The 25950-nt window shown below is 46.8% G+C and overlaps 1 protein-coding gene across 2 annotated transcripts in view; it reads left to right on the top strand.

Annotated features, from left to right (window-relative positions):
- Window positions 1-25950, top strand: part of LOC137432881 (glypican-6-like) — a 554701-nt gene that overhangs the window by 371044 nt on the left and 157707 nt on the right. For both annotated transcript variants that reach the window (XM_068125169.2, XM_068125167.2), the window contains exon 5: window positions 10537-10702. In XM_068125169.2, the coding sequence (XP_067981270.1) occupies window positions 10537-10702 (166 nt within the window). The remainder of the gene's footprint in view (window positions 1-10536; window positions 10703-25950) is intronic.

The raw sequence follows: 25950 nt of genomic DNA, 5'->3' as shown, positions 1-25950 counted from the left end.
GTTCGTCCTTATGCCGAGATACACACACACCAGATTAGACGTTAGTACTTCGCTTATTTTTCAAGATATTCATCTCACAAGGTTCAGACATACATGGCGGCGGCCATCTTGGATTTTGACGTAGCGACCCAATTTTCAATAGCGTTCTTCCTTATGCCTAGATACACCCACACACCAGATTAGAAGTTGGTACTTCGCTTATTTTTCAAGATATTTCGCTCACAAGGTTCAGACATATATATGGTGGCGGCCATCTTGGATTTTGACGTGGCTACCCAATTTTCAATCGCGTTCTTCCTAATGCCGAGATACACCCACACACCAAATTAGAAGTTGGTACTTTGCTTATTTTTCAAGATATTCATCTCACAAGTTTCAGACATAAATGGCGGCAGCCATCTTGGCTTTTGACGTGGCGGCCTGATTTTAAACAGCGTTCTTCCTTGTGCTTAGATACACCCACACACCAGATTAGACGTTGGTACTTCGCTTATTTTTCGAGATATTTCGCTCACAAGTTTCAGACATATAAATGGTGGCGGCCATCTTGGACTTTGACGTGGCTACCCAATTTTCAATCGCGTTCTTCCTAATGCCGAGATACACCCACACACCAAATTAGAAGTTGGTACTTTGCTTATTTTTCAAGATATTCATCTCACAAGTTTCAGACATAAATGGCAGCGGCCATCTTGGCTTTTGACGTGGCGGCCTGATTTTAAACAGCGTTCTTCCTTGTCCTTAGATACACCCACACACCAGATTAGACGTTGGTACCTCGCTTATTTTTCGCGATATTTCGCTCACAAGTTTCAGACATATAAATGGTAGCGGCCATCTTGGACTCTGAGGTGGTGACCCAATTTTCAATATTGTTAGTCCTTATGCCGAGATACACCCACACACCAAATTAGAAGTTGGTACTTCGCTTATTTTTCAAGATATTCATCTCACAAGTTTCAGACATAAATGGCGGCGGCCATCTTGGCTTTTGACGTGGCGGCCTGATTTTAAACAGCGTTCTTCCTTGTGCTTAGATACACCTACACACCAGATTAGACGTCGGTACTTCACTTATTTTTCGAGATATTTCGCTCACAAGTTTCAGACATATAAATGGTGGCGGCCATCTTGGACTGCGACGTGGCTACCCAATTTTCAGTCGCGTTCTTCCTAATGCCGAGATACACCGACACACCAAATTAGAAGTTGGTACTTTGCTTATTTTTCAAGATATTCATCTCACAAGTTTCAGACATAAATGGCGGCGGCCATGTTGGCTTTTGACGTGGCGGCCTGATTTTAAACAGCGTTCTTCCTTGTGCTTAGATACACCCACACACCAGATTAGACGTTGGTACTTCGCTTGTTTTTCGCGATATTTCGCTCACAAATTTCAGACATATAAATGGTAGCGGCCATCTTGGACTTACGTGGTGACCCAATTTTCAATATCGTTCTTCCTTATGGCGAGATACACCCACACACCAAATTAGAAGTTGGTACTTCGCTTATTTTTCAAGATATGCAGGTTACAAGGTTCAGACATACATGGCATCAGACATACATGGCGGCGGCCATCTTGGATTTTGACGTGGGTTGCACCCACACACCAAATTCGAATGCGGTCCTTCGCTTACGCATGCACGCATGCATGCCCGCATGCACGCACGCACACACGCCCGCACGCACGCACGGACGGATGGACGGGCGGACGGACGGACGGACGGACACACGGACGGAGGGGAAAGCCATAGTCCCCCTTTCGCTCCGCTGAGCGACGGGGGACAACAAAGGGAAGCCTTCAGAGAAAAGAACACCTTCCCTACAGTCAAACATGGAGGAGGTTCAATGATGTTTTGGGGTTGCTGTGCTGCCTCTGGCACTGGGTGTCTTGAATGTGTGCATGGCATCATGACATCAGAAGATTACCAAGGCATTTTGGAGCGCAATGTTCAACTCGGTGTCAGAAAGCTGTGTCTGCATCAAAGGTCATGGGTCTTGCATCAGGACAATGACCCCAAACACACTTCAAAAAGCACCCAGGAATAGTTCAAGACAAAACGCTGGACTGTTCTGAAGTGGCCAGCAATGAGTCCAGATCTAAATGCCATTGAACATCTGTGGGAGATCTGAAAACAGCAGTTGGGAGAAGGCACCCTTCAAATCTGGGAGAACTGGAGCAGTTTGCACAAGAAGAGTGGGCCAAACTGCCAGTAGAGAGGTCTCGGGAGCTCATTCATGGCTATAGGAAGCGCTTGACTGCAGTTATTTTGTCCAAAGGCTGTGCTGCCAAATTTTAAGTCAAGGGTGTCAATAATTTTGTCAATGCCATTTCTTTTTATTTTCTGATTTAAAAGAATATATTAAGTTCTGAATCAAAGATAAAGGTTCTTTAATATTAACAGTGAAATAAAGATTGTGGAGACCAAATACTTTTGTCAATTTCAATGTATTTTTAGAGAAAATTGTGAGTTATTTGAAAAATGTGCAAGGGTGCCAATATTTTTGACCACGACAGTGTACATATCTACATATATATATATATATATATATATATATATATATATATATATATATATATATATATATATATATGACATTGGTATGGGGGAGGGAAGAGAGAGAGTATGATGATGATGTGATGATGATGCATAAGGCTGCTGAAGCAGTTTCTTGACTATTGGGCACAATCCTGGTCAGGGAATCAATCCTTCACAGGAAACTCGAGTAGCTCATTCATCCCAGCAAGTTGGTGCTCATTTCGCTGACCTCAGAAGGATGACAGACTGAATGAACCCCACCTGGTGTTAATTCAACGACCACGCCAGGATTTGAACTCAGGACCCTAGAATCCCAAACCAGCATCCTAACCTTCAAGCCAACACCAGGCTTGGAGCGAGAGAGAGAGAGAGAGAGTATAGGAAGAGCTAAATGGAGAAAAAAAATAAGAGAAGGAGGGAAGGTTTTGGGAAGTGAAGGAGGAGAATGTGGAATGTGCTGAAGGAGGCTGGGGTTTGGCTGTGAGGGCTGGGTGGTGCTTGCTGGAGGGAAGAGAAACACGTTTTGGAGGAAAATTGGAGTAATGGAAGAGGAATGTAGGGTGTCGAAATTTTACCGCATTTGCATACACCATAAATAGATGACCACTTACACTACGTGATTACAGAGACGTTTTCCTTTTGCCTCCTTTAGCGTCATGAATGTTTCTGTTAAACTGGGTGTTTTGTAGACGATGTAAGTACCAACTGAGCCTGATTGGCTCTTTCTGTGAATGGCAATTATGCTGCATCAAAGACAACCATTGGTTTTAATTGTGTTAGTGTGAGGAAATTTGGCAAGTTTTTTGGGAGCTTGTGGGGGTAAGATAAGTTATAAAAGAGCATATTTTAAAGTGGAAATGAAAGCCGACCTTTAATGTTTATGCATCATTGCTGACACCTAGCTTTGGTGTGGTTGAAAGTTTGTTTCAAGGAGCGAAAGCCTGATATTGCAGGGGGTTACACCTGCTCACCAGAACTTGGCTGGAGGGATTGGGGAGCGGGTGAAGGAGAGGGGAGGGGGATCATTAAAAAAAACTGCAGGTCTTGAAGCTTTCAAGTCATCCATTGTTACACCAATGATGATGCTGATGAGTTGGCCAAATGGACTGGCATACTATCCAAGCTGGTCCTGAGGCCGGGGAAAAGCAGAGCAGGTTAAGAGCCTTGCGTAACAGAGACTAGTGGCAATCCTCTGCCAAAAAGGTACACCCAGGGGGGGGGAGCAGAGTCAGCACCAAAAAACGCATTTCATTGCAAAAATCGCTGTAGTCACCCGCGGGTTCTTTGGCCACTTCCCTACACCCTCTTTGCAGAAAGAGAAATAAATATATAAAGAAATTGTATAATGTGCTCTTTCCTTTTGCACAAGTAAGAATAATGTAAACGGGCAGTGCTATTAAGGGAATGTTTCAGTAGACTTCCTCCGAGCCAACCCACTGCCACACATTGACAAACACCAAGGGTAAATACGATTCATCGCTCCCTGCTCGTCGGGCCCATTTGTGAAACATATCGCATTCCCTTTCCCGACAATGTCAGGCATGGAATCCCAAATGAGGCTGCTCTGGGGCTGTTAATTGGAATGCTGATGTGTTGGTGATCTATGGTGATGGATGGAAGACGTATAGAGAACGAATGAACGTATGGTAGATGGAGAGCGGTTGATGGAGGATGATGCATAAAAAATGAACGATGGATGTACAATGGACATGAATGGAGAGGAGTACTGGCAATAGATACAGGATGATGGATAAAGGGCGATAGGTGATGCAGTATTTGCTCGGTTAATTCAATAAGGAAAAAGCAGTGGCTGGTTCAAATCCGCTGTGGTAAGGTCTCCCTTCTCTTCTTCATTCCGTTGTGCCTGTTTCATCTTGAAACGGATAAAAGAGTTAGCTGGAAAGTGAATAAAATGGCAATTGTGAAACGACTTTTTCTGAACGCTAATGAAGAGTTATTGAAGGTATGTTTCTGCGGGCAAGTCTTGCCATGACGAGGCGCTTCCCACTTTTATGCTTGCACCGTGACTTAGTCCTCCACATTGCTGGAAGAGCACAATCAGCACAACAACTCTTGAACTGTTGCTTGCACCAGTGACATGTCAGGCTTCATGGAATGCAGAATTTTTTTTAAGGTGATCCCAACAAACAGTGAAGCAATTAAGGAGCAACGACGTCAAGTTAATCGTTTGGAATGCCAGGAAAATGATGGACACCTCTCTTTTGCGACCATTCCTGATTGATTGTTCCTTACAATGGGTTGATGGAGTGGGGATTGTTCGGCCAATACAGTCTTTACATTTTTGGCCCTTTGTGCGGAAATTATAGGAAAATGATGAGTTTAATTGTACGGACCGCAGTCCCTTTTTGTAGCGGAACAAAGCCACGCTGATTAGGACACACTTGACTTGCAGCGTTCGGACCTGGAGAAAATCAATTTCGAGGAAAATTGCCGTCTGCGCACAAGACATTAATTACCAAAAAAAAAAAAAACACCATGCCATGTGAACCCGCATTTAGGTGCAAATACACCTTGTCCAATCATCAAGTTAAACATAATCCGGCAATTATGTCGTGGAGGCTTCGTGACAGCTCAGCCTCGATCGGAGCTGCTGAAGCTTCAATCCTGCTCTTCCCCCACACCTCGTCCTCTTCGCTGTCATTGTCAGGCAAATGGCGTCCGCACGCTCTCCCCACCAAAATGCGTAAAATGGGCAAAAAGCGCAAACAACCCGCAAAGACTTTGATGCTTTCCGTTTAAGGCTTTTCCTGCTGCCGATCAAAGCGATTGTCAAGAAAAAAATTACTGGGATGAACATTTGTGTTTGCCTGATGGATGGAGTTGGTGGTTCAGGTACCTGCATGTTCAAAACCAGCTCAAAAGTGAGTTCAAAACATAATGCCGGGAACTTCTCTTTTGGGACGCGAATGAAATGATCAACGTCTTCCCGAGGGGGACACTCCGTAATTATATCCAAGTAAAGATTGTGCTGGTAAATACACAGTTTACTTTCCATGGAACTCCAACAGATCTACTAAATACTATCTCCTATTTTGAATGTCACCGGGGTTCTTCCTTTTTTGTTTTTTTCATTCAATGGCCCCATATTCCCACCTCCTTGTGGGGTCAGTATCGAGAAGGCTTTGGCCCAAGTCTTTCAAAAAAATGATCGCAAGGCCCGATGCTCAATCGACTGTGGCAGGAATTTGCAAGTTGATTATGATGCCACAGATAACTCATCGAATCTTCATGTGGGACATTTTGGGCCATATTTCTGCCCACAGACAACCAGTCTTGGCAGATGGGTCATGCGGTTTAACATCACCCGAGGGAGGGCACCTCACACATCAATGCCTCGCCCTGCATGCAAAACACCGACAAATTCCCCCCCTAGCTTCCCTCATGCATCTGTACTGCATAAAATAGATGTCACCTTACCTGCTGAAGCTGTTATTATGAGATGTTGTTTACTTGAGAACAGTTATTCAGGCCAAGGTATTGAATACAAAAGTGGGCCTTTGTATTAGTACCATATCCAGCCTGAAATACACTGTAAAGTCAGTTATTTGGTCTGATGTTCCATTTTGGGTATATCATATTCATTAAGCTTCGTGCATTTTTCAAAGTGGTTATCGACAAAATAAGGTCTTATTAGGTAGTGCAATGTAGTATATCTGAGATTTGACTTTTGCGGGTGAAATGTTTCAAGGATATCGGATCAACGGCCCACTTGAGGTACCACAGGGGGGTTTGTTAAGGTCCACATTGTAGACAAGACAGTTTTTTTTTAAAAAGATCACTTCTGAAGGACGACATGCTCCTCCGCTTAGCACCTACTGCTCGCAATTTTGTTGTATGGTAGGCTTACTCGATCGGATCTGCCTGGAGATCAAGCGCAGGACATCACGTCCCGGAAGCATCAATTAGCGAGATTGTTGTGGTATGTAGCAACGAGGCCTAATGCCATGAGAGAGGCCTTCCTAATAAATAACTCCTAAGGATGTGTGGGTGCTTTAAAAGGTCAACAGCATTGACACAGTATGTGTAAAAATAAAGGAAAAGAAAAAGTGTGAAACACCCTACTGGGCAACAGAGCAGGCAGAACCACAAGCCTGCGTCTTATTGCGGACACTTCGAGTCAAACCATTCCTATCAGCAAGTCTTCTGTGTTGTATAACATATTAGGCTCATTGATGAGGAGGCAGAAAGAGCATTTATTCTCACTAAGGCATGGGATTCATGCACAGATAGTGCTCCATATCCTCTTGCATCATCGTATTGATGATGAGGTTTTAACAGGAACCACACACTCACCAACTCATGACGGACCGGCCTCACCGTTGAACCTGGAACCGCCTGCACGTTTCAATTTCAATCCGCCTTCTCCACATGACTTTCGCTTTTCATCTATCGGTCGTGAGCTGTGGGGTCTAAATATTTTATTCGCCAGTCATTACAGAGCTTATAAAACATGAAACGTGGGGTTGGAGTTGTGCAGTCACAGAGGCCTCTATTTAAAGGGTAACCGAAGAGATTGGTCGAGACACTATTTGTCCAAACCAGCTTACATACAGATTTTGATTCATATCAGGACATTCATATCTTACACAGAATACAGAATCTTATACAGAATTGGATTCATTCATATCTCAAGACAACTGTTCACCACCATCTTCGATCATCCCCAATCCAAAGCCAATCCCCAAATGCCTCCTTCCAAATTTCCAGTTTTCCCTCCTGAAAGTTTCTTTCTGTATCCATCTTGTCCACCCAATGCATCCTCTTCTGCCCCCCTACTACTCCCCACACCCATTGTTTGTCCGTCTTCCTCTTCCTTGGCCGTCGGCTCTGCTGTCGGTGCTTCCCCCCCCCCCCCTCTCTCTCTCTCTCTCTCTCTCTGTTGTGCCTTTTGTTCTGTTGCATCCTGATCCGTTCAGTGTACGAGTGCTAGCTCTTCCATGAGCCTCGACTATGTATACAAAAAAAAAATTTGAGGGTAGATGATCTGACCCTCTGGCTCATCATGTCGGCCTAGGAAAACCAGGTTCAAATCCCACATATACAATACATGTTTGTCCTTTGTCTACTAATTTCCTTGTAATTCATGTAAAAGTATTCAATGATGTCTCCGAATGAATTTCTCCTGCATGTGATTTCTGCACAATCTCCTAAATGTCAATGTAAAAATAAAATTGGAAATGCTTATGGAAAGCAACCACATGATTTCTCAACCTACCAATTGCATTCTGGGTCGTAAGTATTTGCATACATATTACAAAATACCCTCTTAACCATTGCATGTGATGTAATTAATTTTCACTGAGAGCAGATGCCTCCAAATCGTGCGTTATATCTCTCATGCTGAATGTATCAAGAATCACAATGGATATTTGGTGTAGTTACACCCAGAAGTGTTTGAATAGTTTCTGCTTTCTTCGTTAAATATTTAATCACTGGTGTGGGAAGAGGAGCTGGAATATGCATTGAATGCAAACTTGGGGGTACATTATGCGATGGATTATGGCGTTTCCGCGCAGGCGATATCGAGTGAATTTATTTCCCAATATGTTCCATTTCCGAGTGTTTCTCTCCCCAGCTCCCCGTCTACGATCAAATGCACCTTTGAGTATCATTCCGGTAAAACTGTGCGCAAAATAATCCATCTGCTCTTCATGGAAGAAATAAGAACTCATTGAGATGTGAATGTGTCGTTGTGGGTACATGTTGAGAATGCTATCATTCTTTATTGTATTTACTGCATGTTCACAAAACGAGAATGAGCACTCGGTAGAGCACATACCTCCACCTGGTGAACAGTTTACGTTTTGTATCCCACTGATAGGCCGGATCTGGATTCGGACCTGAGCCAAAATCTATTCAGCTTGTTCTTGTCACTGACCCAACTCATCCACCAAGTTTAGCCATAACTCATCCACAACTTTTTGAAATATCGTGCTATATATCATTTTTGGCCCCTATTTCTCAATGGTGAAGAATCGGTTGATATTTTTGAAAAGATCTAGATCCGGGGCTTCACCAAAACACACCCCACCTGCCCACCAAATTTCGTTCGAATCCGTCCACAACCATTTGAGATATCCAGGTCACAGACAAATAGACAGACCGTAAACCAAAGAAGAGAAGACATAACTTCTGTCCACATTCGGTGGCGGCGGTAATAAACAAGTGCCCTTTTTATGCCTCTTGTCCCCGAAGGTGGCCGGAGGCATTATGTTTTCGGGTTGTCCGTCCGTCCGCATGGGCTAAACCTCGTTTTTCTCAGCAACCACATGGCTGATTGAGATGAAACTTTCAGGGTAGGAGTGACACCTATGTAGAATGTTTTTTTGATAATTGTGACGTCATAATTCACGTGGTATGGCAGCCATCTTGGATTAAACGCAAATAACTAAATAAATTATTTCCCAGAAACCGCTGAATGGAAAAATTTGAAACTTGGCACATTGTCAAGTACTCCCAATGGGGAACAAAAGCATGATAATGACATCATAGGTGAAGTGGTGTACCAGCCAAAAATGTTTTAATCCAATCCTGATCCTAAAAATCTGAAATTGCATGCACATGATCTATGACCGATTTGTATTGAAATATTAAATTTATGACATCATAGGTCACATGGTTTGGCAGCCATATTGGATTTAACCTAAAACCTTTAAAAAACATCTTCTCCCAAACCACCAAATTGATTGACTTGAAACTTTACATGTGTGATTGACTAGGCATGATGATTAAAAGATTATCACGAAAATATCATTGGTCGCATGGTGTGGCAGCCATATTGGATTGAAGGATAATATTAAATAATTATATCTCTTATACCGCTTACCCTATCGACGCAAAATTTTACAAATATAATCTAACACCATTGATGCATATCATTTGAAAATGATGATGTCGTAGGTCACGTGGTTTGGTAGCCATCTTGAACTGAAAAACGAACCTTAGCCGATCAACACGAAACTTCACAAATGTGATCCCCGACACATACCTGTGCAGAGTGCACATTTTAAAAGGTCATATGTCATGTGGTGTGGCAGCCATATTAGATTGAAAGCCAATATTTAAAAAAAATCCCTTCTCTGAAACCGCTTCACTGATCGATGTGAAAACTGCCGTGGCTGGTGAAAATATGATGATTGATAACAGCTGAAGGGATTTAAATCAAACTCGTTTATTTTTAGGACAGTGAACTAGGGCATCTACCCATTGTGGGACTATGCGGAGGCATATTGGCGACAGTCGCAATGCTCTAGTTTAACCTAAATCTGCCCACAGATGATCACAAACAGATGAGGGACCTCCCATTTTGCTTGCTACCAGTATAACCTGTCCATACACCACCACCATGAGGGGAACCCTTTTTTAATGGAAGTACCCATGAAGAGGATGAACCCATGGTCATTCAGAACAAGGGAAAAGTAATAAAAGTGAGCCACATTGAGTGGACCAGAGCAGGTAGGGCAGGCAGATTATCATTAATGAACCAGCCTGGTTTTTACCGACAATACAGTCGACGTGGCAGCACTCCTGATTCCTGAAACTAACGAGACTTCCTGAAGTGTAGAATCCAAATCCTTAATACTGCTGCCTTCAGCTGGATTTTAACCCCCAACCTCTGGGATGCCAGTCCAGTATCCTCACCAACTCGCTACCATTGTACTCAAATTGCTATTCTTCAATGTCGAGTTCCGCTGCAGTCATGTAGGTACAACTTACATTCCCGAAAAAAACGCATCTAGTTTTGTGTAAGGAAAACCTATTCATGGATTTTTATAATACTAGGTAATGTTTTGGTTTACTCTGGTTCTGAGAGATACATATGGTGCACCTGCACCGTGGATCCTACCAGGTTCAGCAAGCATTGATGAGGTTAGAACTTCATCAGGACATTTGCCTCTCTGAGTATTCTTGGGGGGGGGGGGGGGGATAGTCTGTAATCATCGTGTGTTGTGTGGTGCTTCTTCTGCCTTAGGTGCCACTCACTGAGGAGTGTGTGCACGCATACGCTAAGATGGTCTATTGCCCACTGTGTCAAGATGAGCCTACACTGCAGGCCTGCCCTGCCTTCTGCCTCAATGTCCTTAAAGGCTGCCTGGCAAACCATGCCGACCTGGGACCAAAGTGGAATGACTTCATTCGTGAGTATAAAGTTTGACCTTTTCATGGGTATGCTTAATTAGCGAAAATGCAATCTTTTTTTTACCGGACACATGTCGCAGGTCTACTAGAGCTTTGCATTGCTGCTGTTGTTGTTGTTGTTGTTGTTGGGGTTCTTCTTGTGGGTCGATTTTAAAAATGTGCACCCATTAGTCGGAGAGCTGCCAGACCACACCCACATCTGTCACTTGACTCCACCCACCATAGCACTGAGATGAAATGACATGGCCGCCATCTTGGTTTTCTGGTGGGCCTAACACATTAGGCCTGTAGGCCTCTGCTAATTACACACTGCCTGGGTTTGTTGCATCAGATTTTGATTGGCTTTGTTTGGGTCAAGTGTTATTCACGATGAGAAACCCCCAAAAAATCTAATCACATGTCGAATAACAATAAGGTTTAATCAAACCCGTCAGAACGCACGGTAATCAAGCATTACATTGCACAAATTACTAAAAAAAAAATAGCGTTATGTAATTTTTGAATGGCACTATATTGGGGTTGAGCAATCAGTGACCATGTGAAGAATCGGCTCCTTCTGATATAACCATGGGGAGGCTGACATGGTTAAGAGGTGTCGAGTTAATTTTTTAATTGCGCATTAAATGTGCGTTTTCCAATCAGCCTGTTACCGGATTTCATCACAGGTAATTGTGACGCAGGTAATTGCGGTCATTATTGTGCACTATAAGTAAGACAATGGTGAAAAGTGTATTCATAAATATCTGACCAGAGTGAAAAGGGTTTTTCTTTCTTTAAAAACAAATGATTTGGAACTATTAACTATATAAATCGTAGTCTATTTGAGGTGCCAGCAATGGTGTTTGGCCACAATGCATCAATGGTGCCAGCAATTCCAAAGGCTGGTACCCAGTACTATGGTGAAACAACACATTATTTCAAGTGTGTGTGAATTCTGCTGTTTTATTTGCACATGAAAGATCTCATGATATTATTCACTAATCCTGACTAAAGTTAAAATTTCCCTTATTGGACGGTTGAACATTTTACGTTATTAAGGTTCCCCCTGGTCTGTAACTGCTGTAACAGCCAATCAAACATTGGACCAGATAAACTGAAATAAGAAACCATGACGTTCATTGCAAGTATTTGATTGACTACTTGAATTTGGAAAAGGTTCTCAGAGATAAATCCGATCAGTCATGATAAATGGCCGCCGAAAGAGTTGTTTGCCTTGGATAATGTTATCAGTGATGAAAAGTAAAAATCAAGTTAAACAGTCAGTTGGAACCTTCATAGTGTTTAATGTGTTTGAACTGGATAACGACCAGCCACGGCATTGCAGAAAAGGCCTTCTGTAATCTGTGGGTCTGACTCAATCTGTAAACTTCCCAACCCAAATTTCTGCAACTTGTATGTTCTTCCTCCTAGCTGGACAAACTAATGATTTGTCAAAGCCCATATATCTCTGGCTATTGTAAAGGGAGAAACCTAAATGGCACAGAATATGGCTGCTTGCACAGGCCATCGAGCATGGATTGCAACCTGCCCTCTCACAAAAGGATTGAGCTACCATCACCATAGCACATGGTATTTATTCCGCCGGTGAATACTTTCACACAAGACCATGCTTTCTCTCATGCACTGTTTATCCCATGCAGTCTGCGACTGTCCTATCCATCCTACAGAGTATAGGCCTTGATACATTGGTCATGTCGAGAGGCAGTTGTGTTGAAGCAGCTTGCTTTCTCAACATGGAAAGCTAGTCCAACTGAGGGCAACTCCTGGGCCGACCACAAAGCAAAGGTGGCTTCCAAAGTCAGCCGCAGACTTGGCATCCTCTGTCGATCCATGTCTTTCCTTGGAAAATCTGAGTAACTCACAGTCTACAAGGGCTTTGTCTATAGATCATTGGAATACTGCTCTCTGCTCCGGGCTGGTACCCCAGCTTCACGTCTGTCTCTCCTGGATTATGTGGAATCTAAAGTTCTCAAAACTATTGGAATCTCCCATGATAAAGCCAAAGCACAAGGGCTGTTGCTCTCACATCACATCCTTTATTCCTTGCTTCTCCCATCGATGGTTCCACCTCACAGAGGCTGTTCTGTCTCACTCTTCCCTCCAGGACATCAAGCAATCAGTGCACTGCCATGTGTTGTCATCCATAATTCCAATGCATGATCTTTGTTACACCCGTTAACCTTTCCTAACCCAACCACATTACTTGCTAGTTTGTTTCCTCACCTCCTTCCTCTCTCCTCTTCTTCTGCTCGTTCATTCCCTTGATGTTTCTCCAGCTGTCAGTTCTACTTTGCTTTTCCATAATCCTCGCTCCTGTCAAGACTAAAGAGGCTCGCAATAAGTGTGTGTCCTGAGGCATGCCAGAAAAACATGCTCGCACAAATCTCCTGGCTGAGCTCTCCAACCAGACTCCTTCCTCCAAGTTATGGTAGCACCTTGTCAAGTCCATCTCTGGTGTGTCCCCCCTCTCTCCCTCAACCCCACCCTCAACCTCAATGGCATTACTGCCATCTCCTCAAAACAGGGCAGGATGTCTAAACTCTGTGTATGCCTCCAAATCTCATGTACCCAACCCATTCTACTCTCCATCTTACCTACTCATACCCACTGTCGACTGGAATTTTACTCTCACTGGAGAAGGCAGACAAAGTTTTATCCAGCCTTGATCCTGCTTCAGAAATGGGCCCAGATAGCATCAGTGCCCATGTTCTGAAATCCTGCTTTGCTGTTTTTGCCCTTTGTCTGCCTATTCAGAATGTCCTTCTCCTTTGGTCACCTCCCATTGGCCTGGAAGTCAGCAAGCATCAATTCCATCTCCGAGGTGGCTATAAAAACAGATTATAGGAACTGCAGACAAGTGAGCTTTCTTCCAATTACAAGTAACGTCCTGGAATCCATCATTGTTGCTGATGTTAAATCTTTCCTGTTTTCAAACAGCCAGAACTCTGACCATAAGTTTGGATTCTGTCTCGGTCACTCAACTCTGGATGGTCACAATGCATCAATGGTGCCAGCAATTCCAAAGGCTGGTACCCAGTACTATGGTGAAACAACACATCATTTCAATTGTGTGTGAATTCTGCTGTGCCTGGCTCAGCAATGTTTGGAGGCCCTAAATTTCAATCGAGAGGTCAGGACCATTTCCTTAGATATATCTTGGGCATTCACCACAGTCTGGCATCCTGCATTGCTTGCCCAGCTCTCTGCTACACACAAGGCCGTCTTCATTCCTGGATTTCTGACTGTTTTGTATGACCTGTTTTGCAATGCAACATATTCATAACATTTAGTGACGCAACGTTAATTGGGATTTTGATGTCTTAAATGTATTCTAATTTAATTACAACTTTTTAATGTTCATAGTTTGGGTAGGCTGCACACAAACTCAATCATGGCAAAAGTATACTGTCAATAACTCGCTAAATGAATCTTCAGAAAAAATAGATCTGCTCTGTGCTGGCAATAGTACTTGTGCCAACTCATGATTGGGCATGGTTCGGCTTGTTTAACCAGCTGTGGTTTACCTGTTCAGGTTGGTCCTTCCACGCGACAATAGTGTGTTCTCTGGGAGGGATCAAATTTTATTTTCAACAACCTGAATTTGAAGCCACCAACAATGTTCAGCAAAGGAAAAGGGAAAAAGAGTACTGGATAATGGGGGGGGGGGGGGGCTGGGGGATCCGAGGGGGACCAGTGATGAAAGTCACCACTATTAACACCCTGCGCATAGAAAATTGATATCCAAAGCCAACAGCAGTCTGGGCATGCTCCATCAATCCAAGTTTTTCCTTGGAACATCACAGCTACACAATGTCTGCAAGACCTTTGGCATAGCTCAATGGAGCTCTGCTCTCCCCTATGGGCCGGTGCCCCAGAATTGCATGTGCCTCTCCTGGATTATGTGAAATCTAAAACTCTCAACATTATTGGCATCTCCCCCGCTGAGGCTGTAGCACAAAGTCTGTTGTTCACACATCGCAGGAAGGAAGGTTGGTGGTCTCTTTGTATTTACCTCCTCTTCTCCAATATTTCTCCCTCTATTCTCTCAGTCCTCCAACTTTCCCAGGCAACTCTAGTATCCATGTGTTCTTCCAGTAACCCCCTTCTGATTAAGCTTTTAAAATCCAGGCTGCCTGCACATTTTAACACCTTTGTTCCATGCTTCTCTCATATGTGGAACTGCTTCCAGAGGCTGTTCTTTCGCACTCTTCCCCCAGAGTTTCAAGCAGGTGGTGCACTTCCACCTCGTGTCATCCCCCTTCCTGATCCATGATCTTTGTCACCCCCATTACCCTTCCTAATTAAACGCTCTTACCTACTGGTTTCAGTGTTTCCTCTCCTACTCCTCCTCTCCCTCTCCCTCACTTCTTATCTTCTGTTCGTTCATGCCTTTGCTGATTGCATGCAACTGTTGCCCTACTACCCACTGTCAGTTCAACCTGCCTCTTGCTCGTGTGGAAAAACAAATGAAAGAGAACAAATATCTTCTCAGAATATAACGAGTTTTCATGATGAAAGATGCTTTTATGAAAATGTTATTATTGTTATTAAATATCCCATCCCTGTTTCAGGCTCAGCTTTTTTAGGTGTGTGACGTGGGATGACGGGGACCTAACACGGGTTGGACTTTGTAGAGTTACGGTAGGAATTTGGGATTTATTTCGTGCACCGATGATAATTGGCCTCCTCTTCATTGCGAGACACTGTGGGATCTTTAATCTCCACCAGCAGTCAAAGCTGGAGGACCGGTGCACTGAATTCCCATCATGAGAATTGAACACCTTGTAATGCAAGGTCCTGCCTGTGAAGCTTGAGTCTGACAGCTTATAATGGGATCAAGCCCCGACTAGACAGTGAAAGGACAAGTGCGCCATCCTTCCGGATTTGATATCAAATGTAGAGGTTCCGTTAAGAAATGTTGATGCAGGCACGTGATTGGTGCACATCTTGTTACTGTGTCCTAGTATTTGTTTTTATCCTAAATTATCCCAGCTTGATCGGCCTGGTGTTGGCTTAGCGGTTAGGGTGCCGGCTTTGGATCCTGGGATCGAATCCCTGTCGATGTAAGACAGCTGCTCCCCATTTGTCAAAATCCCTGAGAAAACAGGTAGAATTTGGGAGTACGGTGCAAGCATGAGTTGTCCGATCGATGCTGCTTGTTCTCCTGTGCACGTGTTTACTTCTGGCTTGGTTGTGAGGCAGTGCAAGGAGACACCCGCAAATCCGTACATGGTTGCATGCGATGTTTTACGGTCTGGTCGGATCCCCCGGCAGTGGCGTCACTAGGGTTGGTGTCACCCCCCCCCCCCCCCCCCCCCCATCAGTCAGGTTCACTATATTAACAAATATAATTTCGTTCAAAATTTTGGGAGATTAGCAAACCTGTAAACTTTTGGAATAATCAGAGCATGGAGAATCCGAAAATCAATGTTGGCATTTGCACAGACACAGATTTTGGATTTTCAAAATGGCCGCCATAAAATACATATTTTGCGCTATCTCGGCTTCTAGTCAACCTAGAAACTTAATTAAATATGCTAATCCTATGTTTTCTGGGTCAAGGAATCCAATGAAGGCCTCAAAATAGTGCTCAGGATTATAGAAAAGCAACAAACAAAGGTAATTGAAAACCATTGTCTTTATATTTGTGGTATAACTGTATTACATAATACATGATATTGCAAGTCCTTTGAAGTTATAGGTATCGGTTTATAAAGCAAGAAAGCAGCCTTGTTAGTATCAGATTGAACTATAAGTCCTATACACAGGATCTACTAGGTCTACACCGTTCAGGAATATGCTTTTACAGATCTTCATCACTGTCTTGAGTGTCATTTTCGCAAAGGCGTCTACGCAAATGCCAACATTAATTTTTGGATTCTTCATGCTCTGAATATTCCAAAAATGTATAGTTTTGCTAATCCCAAAAAATTTGAACGAAAAAACATAGTGAACCTGACTACATGGACCTCCTCCAGTACCAGACCACACAGAATCCTTAGTAATGTTTTTTTGTACTCATTTTACTCGTAAATCGTAATTCCCGTATAATCACTGAATGTAATGGCAATAGTAGTGACATAAACAACTAGCAAAATTAAAATTACACCTTTAAATTACAATATCATACGCACAGCCGAAATGTATTTACATTTACATAGTTTCATGTGGTTAAAGTGAAAATTCGGTAAGAAAACAATAGAATTCGAAGTAAAAACGTTTAAGAACTACATCAAAATTATGTTGATTTTAACGTTAAACTTTATTGTTACATGAGATACATTAATGGATTAGGTGTGGCGGGCACAAGGGACAATAATTCCGCGCACCAGTGGGTGGTGGGAGCGTCCAGGCGGGGAACGAAAGCACATGCCCCGCCTTCCGACCGATCGGCCACGCCGGGGGCAAGGCGTGGCCTCGGGACATATATGCAGGCTCTAAGCTCGAGCCCGCCCAGTGCTGAAGTGCGAGCTTCGAATAAAGACTCTTTGTTAGTACCAACGCGTTGTGGCCTACCTCTCTGGCAATCGAGTCGTGTGGGCGCAGCACCACACTGGTGACCCCGATTGGTTCAGCCGTTGCTGACCCCCGAACGCGCCATGGCTACCAACGCCGTCGCAATCAAACTCCCGGAGTTTTGGGAGGTGCAGGCCGACGTTTGGTTTTTGCAAGCCGAAGCTCAATTTCAACTCCGGGGCATCACGGCGGGCGAGACCAGGTACTACCACGTGGTCGCCGCCCTCGGGCCCGGCACTGCCGCCCGCGTCGTGTCCATCCTTCGGCGCCCGCCGGGCGACCACAAGTACGAGGCCCTCAAACGTCTCCTCCTCGCCACGTTCGGGCTCACAGAGGTCGAACATGCCGAACGCCTCCTGGACCTTCCCACCCTCGGCGACACATGACCTTCCGTCCGGGTGGATTTCATGCTGTCCCTGCTTGGAGACCAGCGCCCGGATTTCTTATTCCGAGCACTTTTCCTACGCCAACTACCTGCACAGGTGCGCCTTGCGCTGGCCGGTTCCAAAATAACGAAACCCCGCGCCCTGGCTGGAGAGGCCGACAAGTATTTCGCGGCCTGCGACACGCGGTCGATGTACGGTGCTGCCGTAGTGGATCCCGGCGCGGGGGCTCCAGCGCCCCCGGCTTCCCTCATGGCCGCTGCTACGCCCCGTCCACTACCGCCACCGCCACCACCACCGCCGCCGGCACGGCCTCCGCGGGAGCCACCGCCGCAAACCTGGTGCTACTACCATGCCAGGTTCGGCCGCCAGGCGAAAACGTGCCGCCCGCCGTGTTCTTTTGACGGGTCGGGAAACGACCGGCGCTCACTTGCGGCCATGAGCGTCGGCCATTCCGGCAGCCTCCTGTTCATCACGGACACCTTGTCCGGGCGCCGTTTCCTTTGCGACACAGGAGCGCAGGTAAGCGTCCTCCCTGCCTCCGCGTCCGACAGGCAAGCCGTGGGCCGGGGCCCCGCTTTGCTTGCGGCCAATGGTACACCCATCCGCACATTCGGGAAGCGTTGCCTCTCACTGCGGTTCGGAGGGCAGCGCTTTCCATGGTCGTTCGTCACCGCCAGCGTGCCAATGGCCCTGCTCGGTGCGGACTTCCTATGTGCGCATGGCTTGTTGGTCGACGTTAAGTGCAGACGTCTCGTCCAGGCCGAAACCTTCAGCTCGCTCGCTTGTTCGCTGAGCGGCTCATTGAGCGGCTCACTGAGCGGCTCACCGAGCGGCTTGCCAAGCAGCTTGCTGAAAGGTTCCGTCCCAGCGAGTTTAGTTTGCATGCTTCCGGCAGCGGACGACTTTACCCGCCTGCCAGCCAGTTTCCCGGCCCTCATGCGGCCCACCTTCTCAGCGGTGGCCATTAAACACTGGGTGGAGCACCATATACCCACGGTCGGGCCGACGATCTACGCCCGGGCACACCGACTCGAACCCACGAAGCTCGCCGTGGCGAAGGCGGGGTTCGCCACGCTGGAACGGCTGGGTATCGTGCGGTGCTCAAACAGCACTTGGGCCTCTCCGTTGCACATTGTGCCCAAGCCCGGCGGAGGATGGCGGTCGTGCGGTGACTACCGCCGGCTCAATGATGCCACCACCCCCGACCACTACCCGGTCCCGCATATCCAGGACTTTTCCGCCCGGTTGGCAAACACGACCGTGTTTTCCAAGGTGGACCTCATCCGGGGCTACCACCAGGTCCCCGTACAACCGGGCGATGTCCCGAAGACGGCCGTCATCACCCCTTTCAGTCTCTTCGAGTTCCTGTGAATGCCTTTCGGGTTGAAGAATGCGGCCCAGGCGTTCCAACGGCTTATGGACAGCGTCTTGCCCGACTTACCTTTCATCTATGTCAAGCTGGACGACATCCTAGTCGCGAGCGCGTCCCGGGAGGAGCACCTGCTCCACCACCACACGCTTTTTGAACGCCTGGGCCAGCATGGCTTAATCATCAACCCCGCAAAGTGCCGTTTCGGCATCGCCACCATCGACTTCTTGGGGCACCGCATCACCAGGCACGGGGCCGTCCCTTTACCGGCCAAGGTGGAGGCGGTCAGGGATTTCCCGCGATCCCGCATGATCGAGGGGCTCCAGGAGTTCCTGGGCATGGTAAATTTTTACCACCGCTTTGTGCCCCACGACGCCCAGCTCCTCCGCCCCCTGCACGGGGCCCTCCGGGGCAAGCCGGGCAAAGGTGACATCGCTTGGTCGGAGCCGATGGCCGCAGCGTTTGCGGGCGCAAAGCTGGCCCTGGCCAATGCCACCATGCTGGTGCACCCGGCGCCCGATGCACCGATCGCCCTCACCACCGACGTGTCAGACTACGTGGTGGGCACGGTGCACGAGCAGTGGGTGCGTGGTGCTTGGCAGCCGCTGGCGTTCTTTAGCCAGCACCTTCGACCGCAAGCTGCTCGCGCTCCACCTGGCGGTCCGACACTTCCGCCACCTGCTTGAGGGCCGCCCGTTCACGGCTTTCGTCGACCACAAGCCCTTTGTGTTCGCGATGGCCATGGTCGCCGAGCCATGGTCGGCACGGCAGCAGCGTCACCTCTCTGCCGTGTCCGAGTATACGACGGACATCCGTCACGTGGCGGGTAAAGACAGCCCGGTGGCGGATTGCCTTTCCCGGTCCGTCACGCACGCGGTCCACCTCGGGATCGACTATACCCAGATGGCGGAGGACAAGACCGCCGACCCCAGCATCCAGGCCTTGCGGACCGCCGTCACGGGCCTCCGCGTTACCGAGGTGCCGTTCGACGCCGTGGGCGCGGCCCTCCTGTGCGACGTCTCCCTCGGCCGGCCTCGCCCCATCGTGCCCACTGGCTGGCAGCGCCCAGTTTTCGACGCCATCCACAGCCTGTCCCACCCGGGCACGAAGGCCTCCCAGAAGCTCGTCGCGGCGAAGATCGTCTGGCATGGCCTCAGGAAGGACGTCCGTGACTGGGCCAGGACGTGCCTCACATGCCAGCGCGCAAAGGTCCACCGCCACACCCAGAACCCGTTGGCCCCGTTTACGGTGCCCGAGCGTCGGTTCGACCACGTGCACATCGACTTGGTGGGACCTCTGCCCCTCTCGCGGGGGTTCACCCACCTCCTCACCATGGTGGACCGCACCACACGGTGGCCGGAGGCCGTCCCATTGGCGGCGACGTCTGCGGCTGATGTGGCGCAAGCCTTCATCGCCACTTGGGTTGCCCGGTTCGGTGCCCCCTCGGACATCTCGTCCGACCGCAGCCCCCAGTTCACCTCGGAGCTCTGGGGCGCGGTGGCGCAAGGGCTCGGCATAAAACTACACCGCACCACGGCCTACCACCCCCAGGCCAATGGCCTGTGCGAGCGCTTTCATCGCTCGATGAAGGCCACTCTCCGGGTCAGCCTCCGCGATGGCAGCTGGGCCGACAGGCTCCCCTGGGTCCTGCTGGGCCTCAGGACGGCACCCAAGGATGACCTGTGCACGTCCTCGGCAAAGCTGGTCTTCGGGCAACCACTGCGAGTACCGGGCGAATTTATCCCCGACTCCACGGCTCATTGGTCCGCGGCGCAACAGCACTCCACCCTGCAGGAGACCGCCCGGAGGTTCGCCCCGGTGCCGACGGCACACCACGGTTGCCCGTCTTCCCACGTCGCCCCGGAGCTTTGCACGGCGGAGTACGTCTTCGTCCGGCACGACGCCCACCGGGCACTGCTACAGCCCCCGTACGACGGGCCCTTCCGCGTGCTGGAGGCCGGGGACAAATATTTCACCGTCGACATCGGCGGTGCCCCGGATCGTATCTCCGTGGACCGCCTCAAGCAGGCCCACCTCGATCTGGACCACCCCCCGCAAGCAGCTCTGCCTCCGCGTCGAGGCCGCCCCCCGGCGGTCAGACCCCTGGCACCCCCCAGCCCCGCTACCCCCCAGCCCTGCACGCATCGCCAGGGGGCGTTTCGGCCGGGTCATCCGGCTTCCCCGCAAACTCACCCTTCAGGTGCGCGGGAATTCTGGGGGGGTGCGTGTGGCGGGCACAAGGGACAATAATTCCGCGCACCAGTGGGTGGCGCGAGCGTCCAGGCGGGGAACGAAAATGCATGCCCCGCCTTTCGACCGATAGGCCACGCCCGGGGGCAAGGCGTGGCCTCGGGACATATATGCGGGCTCTAAGCTCGAGCCCGCCCAGTGCTGAAGTGCGAGCTCTTAATAAAAACTCTTTGTTTGTACCAACGCGTCGTGGCCTACCTCTCTGGCAATCGAGTCGTGTGTGCACAGCACCACATAGGTTTGCATAAATCAATAAAGGCCCAAATAATGGAGAACTTGTAGACAAATGCATATGTAACTAGAACGCCACTCAGTAGAGCGCATACTCCCGCCGTGGGTCAAGTTGGAATAGTACGATTTCACAAAAGTTTGAGGAAGTAGTTCAGTGACAAGACAAGAGAAGAACACAAGAAAGACACTGCACAGATATATATATTTAGAATATATAGAAGATAATGTTTTAAAAAAACAAGGCAATTTCTCTTACATTTTCGGATTCATCGTTCAATTCTTTATAAGTGAGTGTATTTTGAGGCATGTGTGACTTCAAATAAAATTGTAAGCCAGGAAAACGTTCGTTTCATTCCTTAGGAATACAACATGTAAAACTGGCCCAAACGTCAAAACAAAACTCGCTCATTTTAAGTCGAACAAGCTAATGCGACCACTCATTCTTCTGGGAAGAATCCCGTGCACATGCTGGTCACACTTATAACTCACCTAAGTCTTTTTAATTTCATCAAATACTGACACCGCGATTGACATTCGCTGAGGTAAATGTTGATATCTCTTCTAAGGTTAAAAAAAAAAAAAAAAAAAAGTTTTAAAGCATTATACGTATCAAACGATACATTTTATGAAACGGGGAAACCGAATACACAACTTGGAGGTTTTAAAATGACAGAATATGTCTTTATTAGAAAAAAAAATGAACATTGAAGACGACGCTGCTAAACAATACACCGCTCTAATGCATAACCACGAGTTTTAACTACATTTACAACAAATATGATAACTATTTTCATATCACAATGTTAAATATAGAATATATAGAAGAGAATGTTAAAAAAAAATGAGCCCTATCTTCCCATGGTAAACAATCCTTCAAAAAAATCCTGGATCCGGAATAATATCCTGAGCTTCACCAAAAACGAATCAATTCTTCCTTATCCCAAGGGCAATCATCCCACCAACTTTCATCCAAATCCGTTCAGAACTTTTCCAGATATCTTGTTCACAAACACACACACGCACACACACACACGGACACGATCGAATGCATTACTCCCTGGTGGGAGTAAATATAGTCATAAATGAAATAATACCATAAAAATAAACAGGAACAAATACACAAGCATTTCAGCACTTGGTGAACATCTTGACGAATTCAGAACTTTCCTTTCCTGGCCTTCAAAGCTGCGAACTTGTGTGTGAATCACTTCATCGAAATCAATGCCTTACGCCAACTCACTTTAAATTGATAATATCGCAAGATCGCAAAGCCTTGACACTGCAAAAATTTGGCGTCACCCCCTCTGATCGTGTCACCCGGTGCGGTCCGCACCCCCCGCACCCCCCTAGTGACGCCAGTGCGGATGCCACCAAAGATGCAAAGTTGTCATCACGGTTAGTATGTCATTTATTTTGATTTTTCGAGGTTTGGGTTCGTGTGTTTTCCATTCCCGAGCTTGCATGCTTCCTGCAGTGCATGAAGTGTTGCCTTGAGGCATCATTTTCTCTGTTAGGCATGAGGCACGGCTCACCATAGGATGTATGAAAACAAAGACGTGATGGATGGAATTATGTCTTGCTTGGAGTTCGAGGATGGCATCTGCCATACTATTTGTTGGACAAATTAAATAATTTTTCGAAATGAATCGGTTGCATTGACAAACCCTGCCTCACCTAGTTGGTCATTCGTTTTAGAAAGCCATTTTTAAATTAATTGTACTGAGGGGGAGCTCCTTATCAATTTTCTATTATTGGGGCCTCTCTTCCCACACCTACCCGAATTTATCAATTTCAAATAGTACATTTGTCTGGGGGATATTTTCATTGCAAAATGATTAATAAATCCTTCCGGGAAGATGTTTTTAGTGGACAGCGGTGCAATTTATTAATGGCAATGGCTACTTCTAGTAGCTTCTTTGCAAATCAAAACGTCATTCATCTGTCTAAAGCATCTTCTGAAGCAACTCCGTGTCGGTCCATCTGCCAGCCCCTTGGAGCACCTCTTTTCCAGCTGCTCCAGCCCACATTGCACCTTGCTTGCGGCAGTTGCTTTGCCAGTGAGTTTCAGGACTGCCATGTGGGGGCCTTTCCAGGCGTGTTGTACCGTTGTCGCATTGCCAAGTGCTCTGGCAAACGAAAATAAACAATGCGCAAAGAAAAACGAAGGGGAAAAGGGGGTGTGAGTGTGGAATGGAGGTTCATTCATGCAAAAGTTTGTGGTCAGGTAGATGAAAGAACCTCCAGCCAGGTGCTTGACTTCAGACAACCCATGATAGCTGAATAGGTAGGTTCTATTCTTCAGATCACACCCTACCTAATCAAACCTATCATTGTAGCAGAGTCTTTGGTCGGATCGATCGTTAACATCCAATGACTAATGCTGGCCAATGGGACATCCAGTTTAACGTCAATCTGAGGGACGGTACCCACAATGATGAATCGCTCTGCTTGTGAAAAACCAGGATGACAGTTTATAGATACGTAGGTCAGAGTTCAAACCCAGGCTAGCCAGCTCAGAGATGAGTATGCATACCTCTTGTCTTATGTCTTGTCTTGATGAGTGTACCCTGCCAGCCCATGCAGACGTCTTGGAATAGTTGATAGCCATAGAAATCCTTTTCTTCCCATCGATTCGGAAGCATCCTCGGAAGAGCACGCGTACAACAGCAGAATGGGGCAGCAGGTTGCCAAGTAATGCAGTCTTCTGAGATCTTCTATAGAATGGTATTAGGATCTCACTTGACTTGTAGTAAAGACCAAAACCTGCTATACAAACGAAACTTGATATCATATACCTGGCCAAATCATTTCTCCAGAAATCCTTCCACTGCTTTCATTAAGCCTCAAACAAATATACTGCCACGTGTAAGGACAAATCGAATCGCAAATCGCAGTGGGAATTTTGCTAGAATTGCCTTTAGGCCCTGTGTTGTAAAACAACTCCGGAATAAAAATGATTGCTGCGGATGTTCGAATGATGACAACCAGAAGAGTTAAGCTCTAAGGACAATGTAAAGCTTTCTTTATTATTTACAAACCACCTGTCTCTTTCCTTTGGCTCTCCTAACCTCCCACATTTATCGTTAATTCGATGCCGTCGCTTCGAGCCATAATTTCATGTCTTGTTCTTGTTTCTTTTTTTGGAGGGATTTTTTTTATTGAACTTCTCTTTCTCTTTTGGGATGGACTGTTGGAGCGGTGAGGAAGGCTTCTTCAGCTTGATCTCCAATTAATACCTGATGGGTTTGCTGCTTTTCTGAGCTTGGCCGCAATCAAAATGATATCGTAAAATATTTTGTCAAGCTTTTTCAATTTTATCTTTCAAATCAGCTTTCACCCTAAATGGGTTGCCTTTATCCACACTGCAAAGCTATTTGTTGTTGTTATTGTCATATTCACCATTCTTCATATTATATATTTTTATTTTTATTTTGGATACAAGATGGAGGCTAGTGTAAGAGCTAACATTAATGACAAAAAACAAACGGACACACAAGACATAATAAAGGGAGCGGGAGACAAGATGGGGAGAGAGGGGGAAGCACACAAGTACAACATTTGAGAGCAGGGACATCGGGAGATCTGTGGGAGGGAGAGAGCTTGGGGGAGGAGGCGTGGGATGGGGGCTGGGAGGTGGGAGAGGTAAAAAAAAACACATGGACACAGCGAGGACTTCCAAGAAATAAGTCGGTATTTTAGAAAATTGGATCTGGGATGAATTAACGGGGGTAGAAAAGATCAAGGTTTTGGATGGGGGAAGATAAGAGATGGTGGTGAACAGCTATTTTAAAGACCTGAAGGGAGGAGTGAGATAGAAGACAGTGAGGGAGTTTGTTCCAGAGGCGGGAGTAAAGAGGAATGAAAGAGCGAAGATGAGCAGAGAGTCTTGATTTTGGCAGTTTCACCAAAAGAGGGTTGCTGGCAGATCTTGTCAGACCTCAAGGAGTATTTGGGGGACAGAGCACAAACAGGGCTGGGGGAGCTAGGCCAGAGAGGAGTCGGTAGAAGATAGAAAGACCACCAACCTGCCTGCAGTGAGTGAGTGAAAGGCCCTAAGAGTTAGCTTCATCGAGGGAGATTCCAATGATTCTTAATACTTTGGTTTCAACCTCGTGAAGCCGAGCTAGGTGTGAGGTCGGAGCATCAGCCCAGATGCGCGATCAGTACTCCATTGAGCTGCGGATGAAAGCCTTGTATGTGGTGAGGAGCTCAGGTGTGTCAAGGAAGGACTTCACACGACGGAGGATGCCCAGTCGGCGACTGGCTTTGGATGCCAGCTTGGAAATGTGGTTTTCCCAGGAAAGATCATGGCAGATTCTGAGACCCAAGAGCATGAGTGACAGAACTTATTGGAGAGGATTGTTGAGATAGTAGATGGGAGGGTTATCCAGATGGTCTTTTCAGAGAGACATAGTGAGAGTGTGAGATTTGTCAGAATTGAAAGACATGTTCCACTTGTTTGACCAGTCTGTGAGGAAGGATTTGATATCCAAAG

The sequence above is a fragment of the Myxine glutinosa genome, chromosome 8, assembly GCF_964187855.1.
Source record: "Myxine glutinosa chromosome 8, kmMyxGlut1.1, whole genome shotgun sequence".
NCBI classification, from domain to species: Eukaryota; Metazoa; Chordata; class Myxini; order Myxiniformes; family Myxinidae; genus Myxine; species Myxine glutinosa.
Note: the sequence above shows the minus strand (reverse complement) of the source record. Positions and strands in the feature narration are given on the sequence as shown.